General features: G+C 36.6%; 1 protein-coding gene across 1 annotated transcript; it reads left to right on the forward strand.

Annotated features, from left to right (window-relative positions):
- The first annotated feature begins 18,253 nt into the window (after positions 1 to 18,253).
- On the forward strand, positions 18,254 to 19,921 carry LOC145013310 (Tetratricopeptide repeat (TPR)-like superfamily protein). The gene has a single exon (XM_078972112.1). The coding sequence runs from the start codon at positions 18,280 to 18,282 to the stop codon at positions 19,405 to 19,407; it is 1,128 nt and encodes a 375-aa protein (XP_078828238.1). The 5' UTR covers positions 18,254 to 18,279; the 3' UTR covers positions 19,408 to 19,921.
- Positions 19,922 to 22,352: the final 2,431 nt, after the last annotated feature.

Consider the following 22,352-nt stretch of genomic DNA (forward strand, 5'->3'; position numbering starts at 1 on the left):
CTAGAAACTTACTAACTAAAACTAATGCAAGACTAGAAAAGAACAAATTAACTAGATTCAATAATGGGAAAGAAACTTCTGTTTAGTTCAACTCGGTTAACTTTATGGTTGATTTTAAGGTAATAGTGCAATGGATTAATTCTTTCGTTGGTTACCGATTCAAGTGATTAAGTTTGTGTTCACTACCCTAATCCTTAGCAAATAAACTAATTCAAACAGTGGTCAATTGATTAATTTAATTATATTTACTAGATTAATTATTCGGGTTAAGTTAGACTTGCAATAGCTAATTAATTCGTTATTCTTAATTAACCTCTTGTTCGATGGTCATCTTACAAGCTTGCACATGAGTTTACTCAATTTCCTTATTAATCCTAGTTTCATATTCATTAATCCTAGACATATGATATATTGGTCACATATCATACGAGGTTGATAATCAATAGATGTTCATGCTAATCAATTATCTTCCTATTAACAGAAAATAAATTATCACTCATACACAAGGTTCTTTAGCAAGCTAAAATAACAATTAATCACCAACTTGGAATTAATCCTACCAATCAATCAAAGCATATCATCAACTTTGTATCCCCAAACAGAAGTCTAAAGAAATTAGTTCATAACTAAGGTAAATAACAGCAAACAAATAAGTTCAAGTTGCTTAATCATGTTGACAAAACAAAAGAATTAAGTATAATGGTGAAATTACGCCTTAATTACTCCTGGAATTGGATTCTAGCTTCTTTGGTCGACTTCTAGGGTTCTTCTGGCTTCTTATTCGCAGCTAAGCACTTCTGAAACTTCCCAGAATTCTCTCTTCTCGCATTGTAGAGTTATCTTTATATATGCGTTCCGACTCGTCGAGTCATATGGTGACTCGTCGAGTCCCTCTCACAATAGTCGTAATCCGATAACTATCTTGACTTCCGAATGCTTATCTTTCTGAATCCGCGACCGGACTCGTCGAGTCAAGGGGCAACTCGACGAGTAGAATCCTTTTATGGGTGTTTTCTTTCTTCTTTCCACTCTTGAGCTCCTAACCGCTTCTCATGCTTCCTTTCGCTTCCGAGCTTCATCTTTGGACTGAAAAACATAATTCAACACTTTTAAGTACCTTTTGTACATAATATGCAACAATTTAGCTAATATATGAATAAATACTACACTTAATACACACTAAATATGCACATATCAAAATACCCCACACTTGTCTTTTGCTTGCCCTCAAGCAAAACTGAATTTTAACACATTAGAATCACATTAATAACTCCAATCCAACCCAGCCATTATGCCAAGACCGCAACGCATGCATTTGTGTCTAAAATTCCTAAAAACCCCCATACTTCAAATACTCACAATCCTCATAAACATTCGCCCACTCACCCCGAACTATGCTCATTTTATGCAACCCTCCGAATCCATCCTCAGAAAACCTCTTTACCCTCAAGGTATTTTTAATTGAGCAACCCAAGCATACATAATCTAGAATTACAACTTTTCGATACCACTATGGAGCTCTTTGGAATTCTTCACTTGCTTGATAATTTGATCTTGGCTTTCTTTAAATTCACCACCTTGTTGTTTGATTTTTGGTATCTTCAATTTTTTGAATTCTTCAGAATTTTCGATCTTCATATTTGATATTTAACTTTGATGCTCCAAAAATTCTTCAAACTTTTTCTTGTAATTCTCTCATTTTTTTTACATGTATACCTCACTTTTTCACTCAAATCCCTACATGCTTAAGCAGGGGCGCTCAATCTCAACCTTTATTGGCTAATGATAAAAATGTTCCTGGATACATTTCAGGTTTAGGCTGCTTAACATATTACATCCCTCAGGCTGAGCAAGGTCATGTTTTTGTCTCATGATTTCACTGAAATAAGGAAGCCACAAATGCACTAGAACGTATATAGGCTCAACTAAACATTTGGGTTGTCATGCAATTATTAACACAATTCTAACATGGAATCCTAATTTTTTACCAAAATTTTCTAAATTAGTATCCTAAATAATCCTTTTAGTATGCAAGTTTTTTAAAATTTGACTATTATGTAACCAACCCCCTACCCCACACTTATGTGATGCAATGCCCTCATTGCATATTATGCATAAAAACAGAAAAATAAAGAGGGAATTGGAACAAACTCCCCTGGGATAGCAGTGGATAGGTTGATCACTCTCATTTAAGCTCCATCTTCAATAAACTTCATACATGGGAACATCCCATCCATGTCTCGTGTGGGTCGCTCTAAATATGCGAAAATCGGCGTAAGATCTTCAAGAATGGATATGGAATTAGAAGGATGCAAGTGGTATAAGTATTAGCATCAAATCAGCAGTCGTTCGGCTCAAAAAAATGACTGACTCGTCGAGTCTGATGATGGACTCGCCGAGTAGCAGCGCGCCTTTTAAAAATTTCTGGAAATACAAAGCGACTCGTCGAGTCAGCTTAGTGCACTCGACGAGTTGACCACTGAATGAAAAATCTTGGTATGTGGCAACTGTTTTAGCCTCTAACAACTTCGTTAACCCTTCCTCACATGCGGACTCAATCGCTCATACCCCTAAGACCGGACTTGACACTTTGATGTTAAAAACTCGCTTCCTTGACTCGCTCTCACACGCAAAAACATCCATGCTTTACTTCTCTATACCATCCTAAGCAAGCAATCAAAATGCAATCCTGAAAATAACTACAACAAACAACTATTAAACATAATAATATCTTAAAGCATACACACCAAAAACAAAACAAAATAAAAATTGAAATTGTTTGAACACAAAAACACAAAAACACGAATATCAATCTTCATCTTCCTCCTCATCATCGTTGGCTCCACTTCCCCCAGCTCCGCTTTGTTGTGCACCAATCCTCTCGTCCCACGATGGAATGTATGGATAATTCCCACCATCAATATGTGGAATATTGAAGTGGTCAAAAAGTCGTATGTGGGATTGGTTGCTAAAATTTAGCCCCCTAGCCATTTGGTCTTGCATCCGCCTCATCTCTATATTGTACCAATCCATTGGTACGTCTACAGTCTCTACCGGAATCACTGGCGGTTCATCCTCCACATCCCGTTCCCTTCGCGATCTCACCCTCCTTCCCGGTGCTTCGGGACCTACAACTGGGTCATCATTTGGGATGGCATAATGGCCACCACCATAATCTTCAATGATTCGTGCTCTGCGGAAAAGAATGGGATTAAATGGGGGTGTCGGGATCAATGTTAGGAGGTTCCAGGCACCACGGTTCATCAACCCGAATGAATTAGCCAATCGAGTGACAAACATGCCTCCATTGATACGCGATGTTTTGCGATCTTTGACCGCACCCGCTGAGAGGTATGAAGCAATGCACCACGGGATGTTGCAAAAGACACTGGGCGTGATAATGCTCCATAGGTAGAAAACATCAAGGTTGGAAACCTTGTCATCGTCCTTCCTTTGGTTGATGGTGGAGGAAATAAGGCGGTGAATGAGGCGGTGAGTCGGGGATCGAATGCTCCCTTCTTGTGCTGACTTCGGGATATAAACTTTATTCCCTATAGTATTCCACCAACCCGTGCTAGTAACTCCATCGGGGAACACCATGTGAGTGGTTGCCAAAAAGGCCCGAAAGAGGTTCGTTGAAACCAAAGGTTGATCATAAATCCCTAGCCGGCAAGCAAGATCCACCACCGAGCATTGATGATACTCGCCCCCAAGACAAAAAGTGAAGCTCGTCGGATGATATAAATCCACTCCACCGGTAAAAGATACCGTGGAGAAAAACTCCAAGCAAAGCTCTAAATATACCGGCTCTTGTATGCGGAAGACCCGGCTCCACCCATCACATATCATTGACTCGCCGTCATGTTGAAACTCCTTTAAAAGGTACGGAGCTAATTCTTCTTCATATCGCACATTTTGCAACCATTCCCAATCAATTCTGTTCGGTACATAGACCTCCTTCTTTTTGATATCGGAAAGCTTCTTCTTCCACTTCCGCATTGTTGAAGCGGATTCGATTTGTGGGAAATTTAACCATGGAAATTCCCCTTGGCTACCACTTGAAGATTGTCCTCTTCTAAACATGATTCCTTTGAGTTTAAACCTTGAGAATTTGGAAGAAAAGTTGAAGAACACTTGAATGTTTGAGAGAGAGTTGTAGAGAGAGGAACCCGGCGAGTGTGGTGTGGAAACTGAATTTTTAGGGTTAAAACCCTATTAGATGTAAAAGTAATTTCGAAAATGTTTATTTTTTTTCTGTAAATAAAATCGACTCGTCGAGTCAGGGTCAGACTCGGCGAGTCCAATCGCGCAGATTTTTTTTCTGAAATCAGTATATACTCGTCGAGTCCGGGTCAGACTCGGCGAGTCTCTTGTAAAACATTACTAATTTTTAAAATTTTGTTATTTATTTAAAATCTTTTCACCCCACTCTTAAGCTAGGCGCTCCCTTAAGCAGACAAGTCCGATGATTTGGAAGATTAAAATTAAAACACAAAACAAAAATAAAGAGTAAAAGAAAGCAAACTCTAACAACGGGTTGCCTCCCGCCAAGCGCTTCTTTTTGCGGAGTCATTAGCTAGACTCCTTCCCATTTACGTTTTGTCATCTTCAAGCATCGGGAATGTACGCCTCACTTTTTGTGGTTTATACTTAGTCTTGTAGGCGTGAATCTTCTTCTTGTAAGCCCTCTTTAATTCGTCTCTTCTTTTTTTCTCTGTATCATCCTCAGCTGGTTGGGCCTCTCTTTTCCTCTTCTTCTTTTTCAACCCATGCTTTTTCACCAACTTTTGAACCTCCTTTTCTTTAAATTTGATAACTTCATATTTCATAGCGGTCCGTGCTCTAGGTTTAGTAGTGAATTGGTGATCAGCTCCCGCTCTGCTTCCATTTATGTCCTCATCCTCTTTTGTGCTCGACTCTTCTCCAAATGGCATCGTATCAAGGCATGCCACATCGGCGTGTTGGACCTCCATTCCTTTTACTTCTTCTTGCTTGACCTCTGGATTAGCTTTAAACATCACCGACTCATCACCCACTCTTAATGTCAAAGTAGACTCACATATGTCAATTAGGGCACCTGCGGTGTTTAAGAATGTTCTTCCCAAAACAATTGGTATTTCTGGGTCTTCTTTCATCTCCACCACCACGAAGTCTACTGGGAAGATAAACTTGTCCACCTTGATAAGGAGATTTTCACATATGCCTTGTGGGTGAATTATTGTTTTATTTGCCAAATGGATTCTCATAGTTACCGGCTTTGGTGCTGGTAAATTCAGCTTCTTAAAGAATGAATAGGGCATCAAATTAATACTTGCCCCTGAATCAGCCAATGCTTGTGTAGAAACTTCATTACCAAATTGGCACGGAATTACTATGTTACCCGGATCACCCTTCTTCTCAGGCAGCTCACTCATTAATATCTCCGCGACTTCAGCAAGATCTTTCCTAGAAGCAAACAAGCCTTTAAGCAAGTTAAAATATTTAGGAGTTTGGAGCATTGTGTCCAAGAATGGCATATTGACTTGTAAAGCTTTAACATGCTCCATGAAGGTTCTATAGGCTTGAACTTTTTCTGACGGCATGGCTCTGGATGGGTATGGCAAAGGAGGATTGTATGGCTTCAGAAAAATGGCATTTTCTTCATTCCCGACTGGACTCGTCGAGTCCATTTTGGTGACTCGGCGAGTCTGATCGAGTTTTTCTTGTTCTGATTTTTCTTCCTTTTCTGCCTTCTCCTTGGAAACTCTTAGTGTTTCTGCCAATTCTTTTTCACCGCTGGAGGTTATTACGCTCACGTTCTCGTTTCTTGGATTGGGTTGGGTGTCGCTTGGAAGTTGGCCCGGTCTTCTTTCATTTACTTGATGTGCAAGTTGGCCCAGCTGTTTCTCTATGTTAAGAATAGAAGCTTGCTGATTCCTCAACATATTTCTGGTTTCTTGCATTGCTACATCATGATCATTATGTCTTTTCTCGGATGCGGTTATGAATTTTGTAAGTAATTCTTCTAAATTCGTCTTCTTGTCCATCACCGGTTCTTCCTTTTGATAATATCCCATCTCCCTCTGTTTATATTTCTCTTCCTTAGCCTTTCTGTACTCTTCGTATGGGAGCCATTCCTTCTTCGGTTTCCTCCAGTCTTCATCGTATCTATCGCCGCTGGAGTAGAATACTTGAGCCTTTTTATTTCCATTCTCGTCTCGATCACATTCCTTGGTAAGATGGGGACCGCCACAATTTTCACATCCAACTCTAATAGCATGGATCGTTTGATCCATTTTTGTCATTCTTCGGTCTAGGCTATCGAGTTTAGCTATCACCGCCGCCATACCATCGTTTACCGAATTTACTACTCCTCGACTCACTTCATTCCTCGGGTTGTGATATTCTCTAGAGTGCCTGGAGAATTCTTCAATTAACTCCTTTATTTCCGGAGGTGGCTTTTGGGTGAGTGGGCCTTGTGAATCAAGTAGTTGCCTCGTGGTGACATTTACTCCATCATAAAAGATAGAGACCTCTTGTTGGCTATTGAGATCGTGGTGGGGGCAATTTCGAAGTAGGCTCTTGTATCTTTCCCAAGCTTCATAAAGGGATTCACCGGGTTGTTGCTCGAAGTTGGCAATGGCTTTCTTTAGCTTGGCTATCTTGGAAGGTGGGCAGAAGTGATCTATGAACTCTTCTTTCATTTTGGCCCATGTGGTAACTGATCCGGGAGGGAGTGACTTCAACCAATCCTTTGCAGCTCCTTTAAATGTGACAGGAAGCATGCGTAGTAGCTGGATCTCGTGGGGCACATTAGGTACATTGAAGTAATCCGCCACATCATTCACTTCATCTAAGTGTTTATAGGCGTCTTCATGATCTCTCCCGTGAAAGGGTATCTCCTTGAGTTGAGCGAGAATATGGCCCTTTAGTTCAAACGTAGCGGTAGCGGGGATTGCGGGTTGCACAAGTCCCGGGCCGGTGTCATCACGCATCCTTTTCTTCCACTCCCCCATGGGGATTTCGTCAATATTAGCCATAGCGGTGGCTAAGTCTTCTTCAAACTCGGATGTGTGCTCGCTTTCTTCTTCGGTCTCGTAATCGGTGTCTTTTGGGATTAGATCTTCGGTTGTCAACGACGCACTGGATGCTCCTGCTTTGCTGCTCCTTTTCTTGCTAAAAACGGATTTGAGGTTTTTTGAGTGGTGAGTTCTTTGAAGAAGCGGTTTCTCCAACGGTTTTGCCCTTGTTTCTTCTTAATGTGGTTTCCGGATCTTCAAGAGGGGGAACTAGAGGCGTAGCAGATCCTCGGGTCATGAACCAACTGCAGACTAAAACAAAACAAAACGCGTAAAAAAGAACAAAAATTAAATCTGATTCAGCGTCAGCTCGCCGAGTCGGGGCGAATGCACTCGGCGAGTTCAAGTTAAAATCAGCGATTAAATTTTTTTTTTTTTTTTTTAACTAAAACTTAAACAAAAAATGAACAGAAATTAACTTTGTGTAAGATGAATCTTACACAAAGGATCGATTGAATTAGAATTTTAATGCTAATTTTAGAACCGTTCCCCGGCAACGGCGCCAAAAACTTGATGTGTGTAAAACTCACTTAGTTTTAATCCTACTTTAATTATCAAATAACACACAAAAGGCAGTGAACCTATCAATTGTGGTATAGCTAAATAAGCAAGGTATCGAACACAGGGAACGACAAATTAAATTAAAAACTAATTCTATCTAAGTTGATTAAGCAAATAAGGGTTTTTTTTTCTCTAGTTTTACAAGACTAGAAACTTACTAACTAAAACTAATGCAAGACTAGAAAAGAACAAATTAACTAGATTCAATAATGGGAAAGAAACTTCTGTTTAGTTCAACTCGGTTAACTTTATGGTTGATTTTAAGGTAATAGTGCAATGGATTAATTCTTTCGTTGGTTACCGATTCAAGTTATTAAGTTTGTGTTCACTACCCTAATCCTTAGCAAATAAACTAATTCAAACAGTGGCCAATTGCTTAATTTAATTATATTTACTAGATTAATTATTTGGGTTAAGTTAGACTTGCAATAGCTAATTAATTCGTTATTCTTAATTAACCTCTTGTTCGATGGTCATCTTACAAGCTTGCACATGAGTTTACTCAATTTCCTTATTAATCCTAGTTTCATATTCATTAATCCTAGACATATGATATAGTGGTCGCATATCATACGAGGTTGATAATCAATAGATGTTCATGCTAATCAATTATCTTCCTATTAACAGAAAATAAATTATCACTCATACACAAGGTTCTTTAGCAAGCTAAAATAACAATTAATCACCAACTTGGAATTAATCCTACCAATCAATCAAACCATATTGTCAACTTTGTATCCTCAAACAGAAGTCTAAAGAAATTAGTTCATAACTAAGGTAAATAACAGCAAACAAATAAGTTCAAGTTGCTTAATCATGTTGACAAAACAAAAGAATTAAGTAGAATGGTGAAATTACGCCTTAATTACTCCCGGAATTGGATTCTAGCTTCTTTGGTCGACTTCTAGGGTTCTTCTGGCTTCTTATTCGCAGCTAAGCACTTCTGAAACTTCCCAGAATTCTCTCTTCTCGCATTGTAGAGTTATCTTTATATATGCGTTCCGACTCGTCGAGTCCCTCTCACAATAGTCGTAATCCGATAACTATCTTGACTTCCGAATGCTTATCTTTCTGAATCCGCGACCGGACTCGTCGAGTCAAGGGGCAACTCGACGAGTAGAAGCCTTTTATGGGTGTTTTCTTTCTTCTTTCCACTCTTGAGCTCCTAACCGCTTCTCATGCTTCCTTTCGCTTCCGAGCTTCATCTTTGGACTGAAAAACATAATTCAACACTTTTAAGTACCTTTTGTCCATAATATGCAACAATTTAGCTAATATATGAATAAATACTACACTTAATACACACTAAATATGCACATATCACACCTATACATCCATCATTTACTTGCTTAAGCTCGATCGACCAACCATGCTCACCAAAAACAAATAGTAACGGGAACTGCAACGCCATATACAAAGGATGCAACTTATTTATTCTTCGAGGCCGCCCATCTCTCATGCGGATTAGTATGTCAAAATCATTTTTACATGTAGGCCCGCTGTCATAAACAATTCCGCCTAGCACACCCAGAGTAGGAGCATTATAGTGCATTTGGTTTCCACTATTATATAACCTGACCATGAACTCTTGAGGTTGTTCGTGAAAACATATATCTCTAGTTGTTCTGAATAGCTTGACTAAATCATTGATTTTGTCTAAAATGTCAATCAAAGTCTTGACAATTTCTGGTTTAAGATCGCCAAATTCAGAGCCACTAAAATGATGAAGTCTGTTGCAAACTTCATTATTAGTATCATAGATATACATTTTCAAGAACCTTGGATTACCATCAGTTGGTGGACACAAAGATCCCATCCAATGAGAAATCTGCCCTTCTACCTTGAATACATAAGGCCCTGACCAATTATTAACTGAATCATCCACTTTTGCCCCGAATGAAGTCATGGCGAACATCATGTTATAAGCACGGATGTTTTCCATAAAGTGCTTATCTTTAAAGAGTTCTTTAATTATCTTTGGAGGCTGCCTTGGTAGCGGCAACATTACCCGACCGCCTTTGCAACAACGACTATATTTAGGTCTTTGATTTTCGGGAAGACCTTTCCGTCGTTTAGCATACCAGAAGCATGCATAGCAATGCTCACAGATTTGGTCACAATCACCCAAATCCAAATATGCAGTAGATGGACCTGGAAAACATGACAAACAACATAGTTAATAACATCTGAGTCATGCTTAAGCAGGTGGCGAACATATCATGCATACACATGAGAAACCCCATCAAGAAGAATGGCAGACGGATTTTTTTAGACATACCATTGATTCTGTTACTGTGACTATCACCTGAATTAAAAGATTGAGAATTATGAGGTTGTTGTGCATGAGGTGTTGAAATATGAGAGTCCTTGAATACCGAAAGTTTTGTACACATAAGCCTTTTTGACACACGATTTTTTGTAGATTTAGAACTCGATGGGCTATCAGAAAAAGCATGTGGGCTAGATTGTGGAGAAGAAACATAATTTTCAAGTGGATGTTCATCATTATGATTAAGCTTTTTCTTTTTTCGTTGCATATTGTTGTGAAACGAATCGGTGAAAGAAATAAGTTGGCTTTTAATATAATGGAAAATCATAACAATATAAGATAAAGGCATCAAGATATAGCAAAAACAAATCAGTTAGTAAAGAAAAAAGGCCAATCAAAATAAGCGATGAAAACAACACATTATACATAGCACGGATTAGAGGGTACCTTTTTGAAATCCAAAGGTAGGAAATAGAACTAAAGCAACCGATAACAATATAAGGAACCTGAAACAATCATTTAATGGCTAAGAATGTAGACATGGGCAATAAATCATTTACATGTAACATAATAAAAATCAAATTTAACAATTGTTCAAACTTTGATGCTAATATTTCTTTTTGTTTACCAAAGGAAAAATGCATTATGGCAGAAAGCAAAGAAACAAAACTGGTATTTTTGTTTATTAAAGGAAAATTTGATTATATAAGTACACTTTCAATATGTTATTCAGGGAGAAAGAGAAATTAAGGCATTTAATTAATAATTGGGAACTGAGATTAATGAATCTGTGAAGAATAAACTAAAATGAGGAATTTTTACCTCTGTCTTGCTGTCTTGGGAGCTCCATTCAGATCAATATCATGCTTGCTTCTCTTATGACCCCTGAAGTCGAAAGTTGATTGCAAGAATGGAACTGTGAAGATGAACAGATTGTGGTGATTGAAGGCCACAATAGTTTTTTTTACTAAATTTGTTTATTGCTGGTCTACTTTTACTTAAGCCCTAATTTATAGAATCAACATAATACCATGGGAACTTTAGCCCTAATTTCTGCTCATGGTTTTCTATCATACGAACATAAAATTCTGATACAGACTCAATAGAATAGCATGGAAACTTTAGCCCTAATTTATTCCCATGTTTTTTTTCTGTCATATGAGCACAGAATTTTGACATGGGAACATAGAAGGAAAGGAAAATGACCCAAAAAATCTTTGAAGATGCTCAAAAGATGTCAAAGAAGAAAATACCTTATGATGGGTGAGGTGTGGCTGACAGCTATGAGGTCATAGAAATAGAGAGAGGAGATAGAGCAACCAATGCAGAGAACAGTTCCAGCAAGTGGCGCGCATGTGGAGGTAGATGTGATGATGGTGGTAATTGGCCTGAGATGTAGAAATTCAGAGAAGAGATTGAGCTATTCGTGCAGAGAATGGATCGAGCAAGTGGTGTGCAGGTAGAGGCAGGAGTTGCGGTATGACAATTGTGGTAATTGGTTTGAGACCGTGAACTGTATGAAGCAGCGTTTGACTCTTTGAAGCACAGTGTAATAACACTGTAGGTTGATGTGCTCTTACCTACAGTATAATAACATTTGGAAAATGTTAATGTTTACAATGAGGTTGTATTTTAAGTTCTAAACAAAGTTTTCCGTTTTAAACATACAAGTATATGTGTTGTTTGTTAATATTCTGAAGATCTTTTTAGCTTTTTTTGTCTACGCTGCGCAGACCATGTACAGACATTAGGCTTCACAGACTGTTTGTTTTTGTTAATGTACCTATTTGTTTATTTATCTATTTTAGTGTAGGTTACGTATTCATGTATAGTATATGGGTCCTTTGTGTATTTTATATATTATATCTTGTATAAATACTGATGAGTATACAATGCAATCCCTAAGGGGGATTATTTCCACAAACATGGTATTAGGCTCTTACGATGTACGGTGCATGAAAGCCTAGCAATCACGTTTTTTTTTTTGTTTTTTGTTTTTTTGTTTTTTTTTTATGTGGATGATATCATTCTCACGGCTTCTAGCCCATCCCTCATCACGCAAGTCATTACTTGACTCTCGTCTGATTTTGCTATGACGGACTTAGGTTCTTTGTCCCTTTTTCTCGACATTACAACTACTCGTTCTGCAGATAGTGTGTTCTTGTCTCAGACTGCCTTTGACAATGAGATTTTATCTCGAGTTGATATGACCTCCTGCAACTCGTGTAGTACTCCTACAGACTCCAAACCAAAACTATCTTCCGTGGGAAATCTGGTTTCTGGTTTCTGATCCGACCCTATATAGAAGTCTAGCCAGGGCACTTAAGTATCTGACGTTTACTTAACCAGATATTGCCTATGCATTTCAACAAATCTGTTTGTACATGCATGATCCATGTGAACCCCACTTCATAGCTCTTAAGCGTATCTTGTGTTATCTTCAGGGTACTCTTCATCATGGTCTGTTCATTCGTCCATCTCATGTCGATCATTTGGTTTTTTAATCTGATGTTGATTGGGCTGGCTGTCCCTCAACACATCGGTCCACCTCTGGGTTTTGCATTTATCTCGGTTATAATCTTATTTCTTGGTCTTCCAAATGTCAACATGTCGTCTCTCGGTCTAATGCCAAAGCTGAGTATCGGGGGGTAGCTAATGTTGTTGATGAAACCGCTTGGCTCCGAAATATCCTTCTTGAACTTTCGTGCCCTCTAACTCGATCTATGGTTATGTTTTGTGACAATGTGAGTGTCATGTACTTAGCTTTTAACCCAGTTCAGCACCAAAGAACCAAACATGTGGAAATGTACTTACATTTTTTTAAGGAACGCGTTGCCATTGGTTAGGTTCACGTGTTGCATGTTCCTTTGGCGTCTTATCAGTTTGCAGATATCTTCACCAAAGGACTACATACACCTTTATTTTTGGATTTTCGTGACAGTTAAAACATTCGGGAACCCCCTGCTCAAATTGAGGGGGAGTGTTAATGTATCTATTTATTTATTTATCTATCTATTTTAGTGTAGGTTTCATATTCATGTATAGTATATGGGTCCTTTGTGTATCTTATATATATTGTATCTTGTATAAGTGCCGATGAGAATACAGTGCAAACCCTAAGGGGGATTATTTCCACAAACAGTTTTTTTGAAGACCGCAGACCTTAAAAAGCGGTCTCTTATTGACTAGAATCTTCAAACCTCTTCAGACATCTTCTAGCCTTAAAAAACACATATATCTATGTATTTTTTTAACTTAGATTTATTCCAACTCTAACTTTGATAAACAATTTGGAAAAAAAAGTTATAATACTTAAACAAAAAATTTCGGCGACACAATCATAATCTGTGACAAATTTATAAATAAATATTTAATTATAATAATGTTCGTTAGAGCTATTTATATAAATATGAAAAAAAAATCATAATATTGTCTTATTTTTTGTGTTAAATTTTATAAAGCATTATTTAATGCAATATCATTTATTTTTTGGAAAAATATTTATATCCGGTTTTTTATTGATTTAATTGAAAAAGTAAATGAAAATTTTGAAAATTTTTATTTAAAATTAAAGTTTATTTCTATCCATTTTATGAGTTAAATTCTTTTATCCTTAAATGTTTCGGTATAATTTTACGATCAAAGTTTGTTGGTTTTTATCGAATATAAACACGTTAATTCATATCATTTTATTTTTAATTTTATACAATAATACATAAAAATTGATCTATATTTGTTAATTATTTATAATAAAATCATAAAATTATTGAAAAAATCATTCTAAGTTTTTTTAAATCAATTTAATCAGATTTTAGATTATTCTAGCATGATGCACATGTTAAAAAAACAATCTTCTTCTTTCAGATATTTGGTTTACATTTTATAACTGTAAAAGTCGATAGATATAATTTGCATACTATATACATTTTGTCTCAGAAAAACAAGTAACAAACTAACAACTTAATTTTTTGGTTCCTAATTGTCTTGATAAAAAAATGTATGAATCTTCCAAGTATCCTTTTTGTATTTGTTCATCCTATCATTTGTTTTGTTCATAAGAGTAGTATATTTTCCATTTTTTTTTTATCTTTTCCAACATTAAGGTCTTTTTTTTTTATAAATAATTTTGGCCAAGATTTTCCTTTTCTACCATTTGCTACATCCAATTTTTTCTATTTACAATTTTGAACGGTATTCAATTTCTTTAATGAGTTTGATGCAAAATCTTTTCACAAATGTTTACCAACTTCTTATACAATATTGATTTTCCATTTCTTTACAACTGTGTTTCGTAGATTTTTTTGCAACTTATTGTTGTACAGTTTTTTTTATATACAAATTTAGTTTTTTACACAGTTTCCCACCTATTTATTTGTATTTACATAACATTTTGTTACAAATATGAAAATTTTTGTTATTTTTACATATTCGTGTTCAAAAAGAAAAAAGCGTAAGATTGTGCTACCCTTAGGTAAATACAAAGGTTGTCCATAATGTTTTTGTCAATATGATGAATCTTAGAATTTTTATGGACTCCTCGCATTAAGACATGATATATGGCAAACTAATACACACATAGTTAGGTTCGATTAAGAAACCGATTAAACTAATACAATGCATCTTATCTTTTATTTATTTAAATTTAACTGATCAATTGACTTTATTATTTCATCATCTAAAAACTGCTTAAACTAATGCACATATAGTTAGGTTTGATTAAGAAACCGATTAAACTAATACATTTACAATTAGGTTTGATTTAACCTTGTGTAATTAATATAAGCCTGTATTACGTGTTTAATTCAACTATTAGCTTTTAATTGAAGCGATGAGGCATGTTTAATACCGAGTTAAGTCGATGCATAGTCAGGGTCGGTGCAGACGATGGGCAACCCGGGCGACCGCCCAGGGCCCACGTCTCCGGTGGGCCCAAAATTTCTTGACTATATAGTGTATATATATAATAAAATTGTTATCTAAATGATTTTTAGGACTTAAAATTGGTTCAAACTCAAACTAGCTCAAAAGATAAACGATTTGGTTTGCTTGTTATTGCTAATTGAACCAATTTATAGTGAAGAATAAATGATATTTTTTTGAATATTTATTATATTTGTCTGTAAGGGGCCCTTTTCTTTATTTTCGCCCAGGGCCCCATATACGTTTGGACCGGCTCTGTGCATAGTTGCATACACAAACATACATGAAAGTAGAATTTGCTCCCAAACTTTAAAAATCTGGCATTCTACAACACAAACTAAAGAAAAAAAAATCTTAAATAACAGAAAAAAGGAAAAAACATAGAAATTAGTGGCCAAAAGGCATCAATAGTTTGTGATCGACTTTTTAATCCATTATATATATTTTTATTTAAGAAAAAACATTGAAAACCACCATTTAATGTAATAGACTTGCTATATTTACTATTTGATGTAAAATTTACATAAAATAATAAGTTTGTTATGCTAAATAATTAAAATTATGTACAAATCGGCAAATTGTTACGTTAAATATATTTTGAATTCGTTTGCAATTAACAGAAATTACAAAACAAAGATTTATTTACACCCAAAAAAAAATAAAAACCGATGGTTTAAAAAAATATATATTAATTCTTAGTTTCTTACCAAAACTCAAGCGTTCTCTGTAACATAACTCTGAGCTTCAATATAATTATTCCATAAATCCGTCACCATTGTAGTAACCATCTCCATCGCACCCTCCATCACCGCCGGAATATCTTCCACCAGCAGATCAAACCCCGACCTCATCTTCTCCACCAACCCTCCGACCGCCGCCCCAGTGGCAGTCACCGAACCAAAAACAACTTCTTTCACTAAATCAAAAGCTAACCCAACAATCTCACTCATCACCTCCATAATTATCCCAAAAAGGTACTCAACACAGGATTTGATCAGACCGGAGATCTGCTCCATTCCAGCCTGCAGTGCTTCTCCGGGGACTTTTAAACCTTGGATTGCTATTACGAGGAGGTAGGCCGTGACGTTGAAGAGCAAGCGAGAAAGGAGGTTTGACATCAGGGTTATGGTGGAGAAGATGATGTTGATGAGGAAACAGATCCCCATTGATGAAAGCTTGAAAAACAGAGAGAAGAAGAAGAAGAAGAAGAAGAACAGTTTAGATGAAGAAATTTTGGAGTCTGGTTTTTAAGGAATCTTGAAGGCATTGGTTGGATTTGTGGTTGACTAAAGACGGGTTATTAATTGAAGAAATTGTTTAATGGGATTTGAAAGTTGAATATAGGTTGATGATGTATCCATGGGAATATTATAAGGATTTTAGGAGGAAGACGTTGCTTACACATTTTGTATATCACTATTTTCACGTTCAGTAACTATCAGAAAATTTACAAAGAAACAAGAAAGTTTATTAGTATAACTTTTAGTTTTGGGAAAAAAATTGTTGAAGAGAATGCCCATAAGAAGTGAAGTTTACATTGCAATTCAAGCATAATTACTTACATGAATACATATATAACTATTATCATAAAACAAATTAATTAAGAATATGTTATCTTGAAATGATGTAATTACAATTTAAAAATATGTATCGATTAGTTTGCATAAAACGGTAAAAAAAATATCGTATCATTTGTAGTTTGTACAGAATTAGAATTACCCTTGCAGATTGGGCAAAGATGGCAAAGTTTCGAAACTACTGAGAGGATAAACAAATGTACGCGTGAAAGAGTCAAAGTCAAGAGAAATTATATAAATTATTATATGTAATATTATTCCACCTAATGAAGATTATAATATGAGTAGATTAAACCATAAATTATTAAGGGATGTGATCCAAACATTAGAAAAATAAAACGAGTAGGTTAATTTGATGCCACCCACAAGGATTTCAATTGCTTTTATCAATCTTTTATTCATTTTATCTTTTAAAATACTAGTAAACTCATCAAAACATCGATATTATGAGCAATTCAAACCATGAAATTGATGTTTTGGTCTTTTGTGGGTGAGGATGGATTTGGACCCCCACATTCTAACAAACTTAATCATTTTTTGTTTACTTAACCCCGACGTCTTAGGAAGAAGCTTGTTGCGATGATGGTTAACTTTTCAAATATTTATTATTTTTGTAATGACAAAATTTTCACTAATATTTATTTATCAAAAAAACTACTGTTATAAACCATTTCTAATTTTAACTTTCTCATATCTCTTTTTTAGAAATTAACTTATTTATGTTTATTTTTCTTATATATATATATATATATATATATATATATATATATATATATATATATATATATATATATATATATATATATATATATATATAAACTCTCATCCCATAACTTTAAATTTTTAAGTCTAAATCATATTTTTTAAAAGTAATATTAGTTTATATTAATATTCTAATAAAAAATAGTTTGCTATGGTAAACTCTTTAATTTGATTACTTATATCATTTTGAAATTTTTGACAATTACTATGAAACTTTTATAAAATATTTTCAAATCTATGTTTTATATTTAACTAAACAGATTAAAGTAATCAAAAATAGTAAAAAATTATATATATATATATATATATATATATATATATATATATATATATATATATATATAAGGCATAAAATAAAGAGTTATGAAATATAATTGCTAAACTGGACAAAAATTATAAAGAACTATAAAAAAAAAAAAAAAAAATTGTAAAATGCGCCCTCTAAATGTCTTGCATCAATCAATCCCAATCTCTATACATAGGTTAATTACAATTCCAATCTTTATAAGATAGGTTAATTACAGAACATTAATAATATTTTGATATGTTAAGTTGTAAATCATAAACCTCACATGTGGAACTTTACTCTCAACCATCACACTCCAATCGTATTAGCTAAATGTTATAGTTTAGTAAGTAATTGGGACAATCTTTAAAAAATGCAAAAACTTATTGAAATAGTAAAGGGTTTAAATAATTAAAGCTGTATGTCATATTTTATCTATAATCGGTCTAGTGGGTAAATGCAAAATAAAAAATAATGGAAAAATCTGTCGCATGTCAATTTTCCATGAAAGTTACTAAATAATTTAACCTTATAAATTGTTTCATATAAAGAGTAAAAAAAAGTAGATTCAAACCCATTGTAAATCCCATGAATTTTCGTGAAATATTTTAGCTCAATGATTTGAGCTTTTCCCGGTGACATTGTGTAGAATTTTAGCTTAAAGTTATTTTAATTTTCATATTTCAATATCTATTTTTGAAACACTATCGTTGGCAAATGATTAATGATTTTGAATCAAATAAATTAGCCTGGCCCAATCTAAGGTTTATGATAAGCTCAGTAAGCCCAAAAACAGGTTTAAATTTTGGAACATAAAAACTCTCAAATTCGCTGCAAATTCTTACAATGGCGAGACCAATCTTACAGCAACGCTCTCTCGCCTCCACTGCAACGGCATTTCTCTATCTCCGATCAATCTCCACAGCCGCCGTTGTTGCGGCCCCAAACCCTACTTCCACCGTGCCTCTTCCATCACCACCACAAAGCTTCAACCTCAGAACGAGAACTCCACTAGAGAAGCAATTCGAGACATGGCTCGAAAAGCTCAAACCCGGATTCACCCCATACGACGTGGACGAAGCCTTGCGTGCCCAATCCGACGCAGACCTAGCTTTCGATATCTTCCGGTGGACCGGCCAACAACGTGGCTACAAGCACAATAGCACCACCTACCTCACCATGGTTCAAATCGCGGTCTCCGGTAAGCGTTACTACCACGCCGAAACCCTAGTTGAAGAAATTGTCGCAGGCGCGTGCTCTGGAAGCGTTCCTCTCTATAATTCCGTTATCAAATTCTGCTGTGGTCGTAAGTTTTTATTCAATCGCGCGTTTGATGTTTACAAAAAAATGTTGAATCACGAAGACACAAAACCGAATCTAGAAACGTATAAACTTTTATTAGATTCTCTTCTCAGACGATTCAATAACGTGAATGTGTGTCATGTGTATTTACGTGGAGTGAAATCGTTATCGAAACAAATGAAAGCTTCAGGGGTGATTCCTGATACGTTTGCAATGAATATGATCATCAAAGCACACGCCAAATGTCACGAACTTGAACAAGCAATTAGGGTTTTTCGTGAGATGACATTGTATGGAAATCAACCGAATCTGTATACATATTGTTATTTGATCCATGGATTATGCGAAAAGGGGAGAGTGGATGAGGGTTTAGGGTTTTATAAAGAGATGAGAGAAAAGGAGTTGTTGCCAAAAGGGAGCACTTTTATGATTCTGATCTGTAGCCTTGCAATGGAACAAAGGTTCAAAGATTCAATTCGTGTCATCAATGATATGCTGGATAATTCAATGGCACCTGATTTGTTGACTTATAAGACTCTTCTTGAAGGGTTGTGTAGGGAAGGTAGGGTTGATGATGCTTTTGATATTCTTGAAGAATTCAGGAAGAAAGATAGTTTTATGAATGAAAAGACATACAAGCATTTACTTGATGGGTTGCATTATCTGAGTTGAAAGTAGGCTTTTGATAATTCCATTTTGCTTAATGAAACCTGATGTGTACAGTGACAAAATCTTGAGAACTAGTCTTTCTATCCTGCTGATTGGAGTTGAATCTTTGGATCAAATGACAACAGAAAATGGGGGGAAATGACTGAATTGCTTAATGGTGGAAGAAAGGTTTCTCCTTTGGCATATGATTGTTGATGAATCAATTCTGAAGTTAAAACATGATGTCCTGAAGATGCTTGTGAATTCCTTTATTCGAGCTGTTTAAATTAAATATTGATGTATACAAATATGCGAGTATTGAATCTTACAGAAGCGAAACTGATTACACTGTAGAGTTCAGTAGTGGCAAAACCTCAAACTGAATCCAATGTCGCCAAGATGTAGCCATGGAAGAACATTTAGTTGTCATATTATAGTTTTTTTGTTATTCCATTTTTAATTTAAGTTGAAATTGTATAGCTTTATGTTCTTATGCGACTTATAAATTTTTTTTTGGTAATACAATACTTTTTGTTAACTATCATGTCATGGTGTCTTGGTTAATACTTAGCTAAGGAGTGGTGCCGCCCCTTGCCATCCATTTTGTGTGCCATGTACGCATCTAACTCACTTGAAACTCAAATTTGCCATTCCTTGCCACCTCACCTCAAACTCAATTCTTTCGAATAACATTAAAATTAAACTTTATAACATTAAAAATAAAAATTACAATATGAAGATGTTAGGTCCATTGGCATGACCTACGCCGCCTGACATAACAAAACTGGTTGCATGACAAAACAAACTAGCCAATGGCTTGAGCTAATTGTTCATTCACCTAACCTTATAAATGGAACGCTTTCTCATGTAGCCAATGGCTTGAGCTAATTGTTCATTGACCTATGAGGTGGGATCCCTGATTCTCAGACATGAGCCTCCATTATACATATGCAACCCCCCCCCCCCCCCCCAAACACCCACCCATCCACCCATCCACCAAGATTGTTCTTTCCAGCCATGAGAAACCATCTCATCTTACACAACGATCTACTCTCCCTGTAACCCAAAACTTAGTGAGTTTCCCAAAATACCACACACCACAATATATATACAGACATGTAAACATTGGCCTTCGGTCCACGATTGGTCCACCTCACTCGCCTACAACATAAACTTGGTCCGCCTTTGGCCTTCAATATAACGTTGGCTCGTCCGGGTATCTTGGCCTACGACACAAAGCAGGACCGCCCTCAACCACCACAAGATTTGTCGACATATATAATAAACATGCAATCAAACAACCCAACAACACAAGCAACTACCAGAACTATTCTACTTATCTAATCGCTTACTACAGTGCACATCATACTAGGGGCTCATACTACACTCTACGCTACAACTGACAGATTACCAAGTGGATGCATAGTTGTAAGTAATCAGAGATAAGATAGATAGTTAAACAAATTATCCTACTCTAAAGCCACAACCAAATAAGAAACATGCAAGAAAGTCTATATCAAGAGTTGTCATGCTATTACATTAATACATACAACCCTTACGATATTCACTACGATGATCATCAATCCTAATGATACTCTTACCAACATATCACTACTCCTCTACATCCTACCATGAAAGGATATACTTTGTAACACATAGTTAAACAAATGCCACTCCTTGTCACATTTGTAGCAAATCCCTGCTTGGCAAGATCCCTTATGACTCTTGCCGCACTTGCCATAAGTGCGGCCCTTCTGGCTCACAACTCTCGTATCGGTGGGCTTAATCCGCTTGGTCGTCGGCTACGATTGTCCCGGTCTCCTATCTCTACTCTGAGACTCCTTTTTCTCTCTATTCTGAAACTCTAGCTCAATCTCCCTCCTCCTGACATCGGTCTATAGCTTAGCCAATGTCCGATACGAAGAGTTCACCACAAATTCCCGAATATCTCGCATCGGTATGCTCAAGTACTGGCTCACAGTGCCTGCTCCGTAGACACGTGATCGGGGAAAAACGACGCCCTCTCATGAAACATCCACGTTATCTCTGTCACGGTTTTTGTCTTCTTCTTGAGAGACAAAAACTCCTGGGTCAACCACTTCCTCTCCACTTGGGGAACGTACTCATCTCGGAATAGCTGTGTGAACCTCGTCCATGTTACTGACGCATGGTCTACAGGAGAGTAATCAGTCGTCACAAATCTCCACCAGTACTTCGCTCCCAAGCGAAGCTGGTTCAGTGCAAATCAGACTTCCAGATCCTCAGGGCATGAACAGGTATAGAAACATCCCTCGATATCATAAATCCATCTCATTGCAGCAATCGGGTCCTGGGTCCCATCAAACTTCGGTGGCTTCGTGTTGCTGAACTCCCGAAGCAACAACGAATCACCCCCCTCCCCCCCCCCCCCTCCCCGAGGCCTCGCAGCAGCTAGGGCTGCGGTGGCTGCATCAGCAATAGCCTCTGTGACGGCAACATATCACTCATCAAAAGTCTCGATCAATGTGGTCTTAATACACCCGAACATCTCTGGCATGGCCTCCCTGATAGTGACAACCACCTCTTCAGCAATGATCCTACGGATCTCCTCGTCACTGGTACCACTACCCCCAGGGTTGTTGCGGGTAATCACCGTAGTGTCTCCGAAATGCAAACACTAAAATCATCAGAGACTAACTCAAACACACACACTCGATTACCCACCTCTACATGCTCTTTAGCATCCTAAGATTTTTACTTAGGTCGAATACAAATCCGGTGCTTTCAGTTGTACGAGCCCAATACTACCTTCCACACCAACTTGTAGTGGCCCCAAGTCCGCCTCCTAGGATCTTAATTCACAATTACTCTATCCCTCACGGATATCAAAGCTACTCTCTCACTAGACTCCTCAAATGCTCATCTAGGTATCTCTCCTAGATTACTCCTCGCCTCAATAATCTCTCTAAAAGATTCCTGCTAGGTACTCA

Source organism: Lactuca saligna, chromosome 8, assembly GCF_052625555.1.
Source record: "Lactuca saligna cultivar CGN05327 chromosome 8, ASM5262555v1, whole genome shotgun sequence".
Classification (NCBI taxonomy): domain Eukaryota; kingdom Viridiplantae; phylum Streptophyta; class Magnoliopsida; order Asterales; family Asteraceae; genus Lactuca; species Lactuca saligna.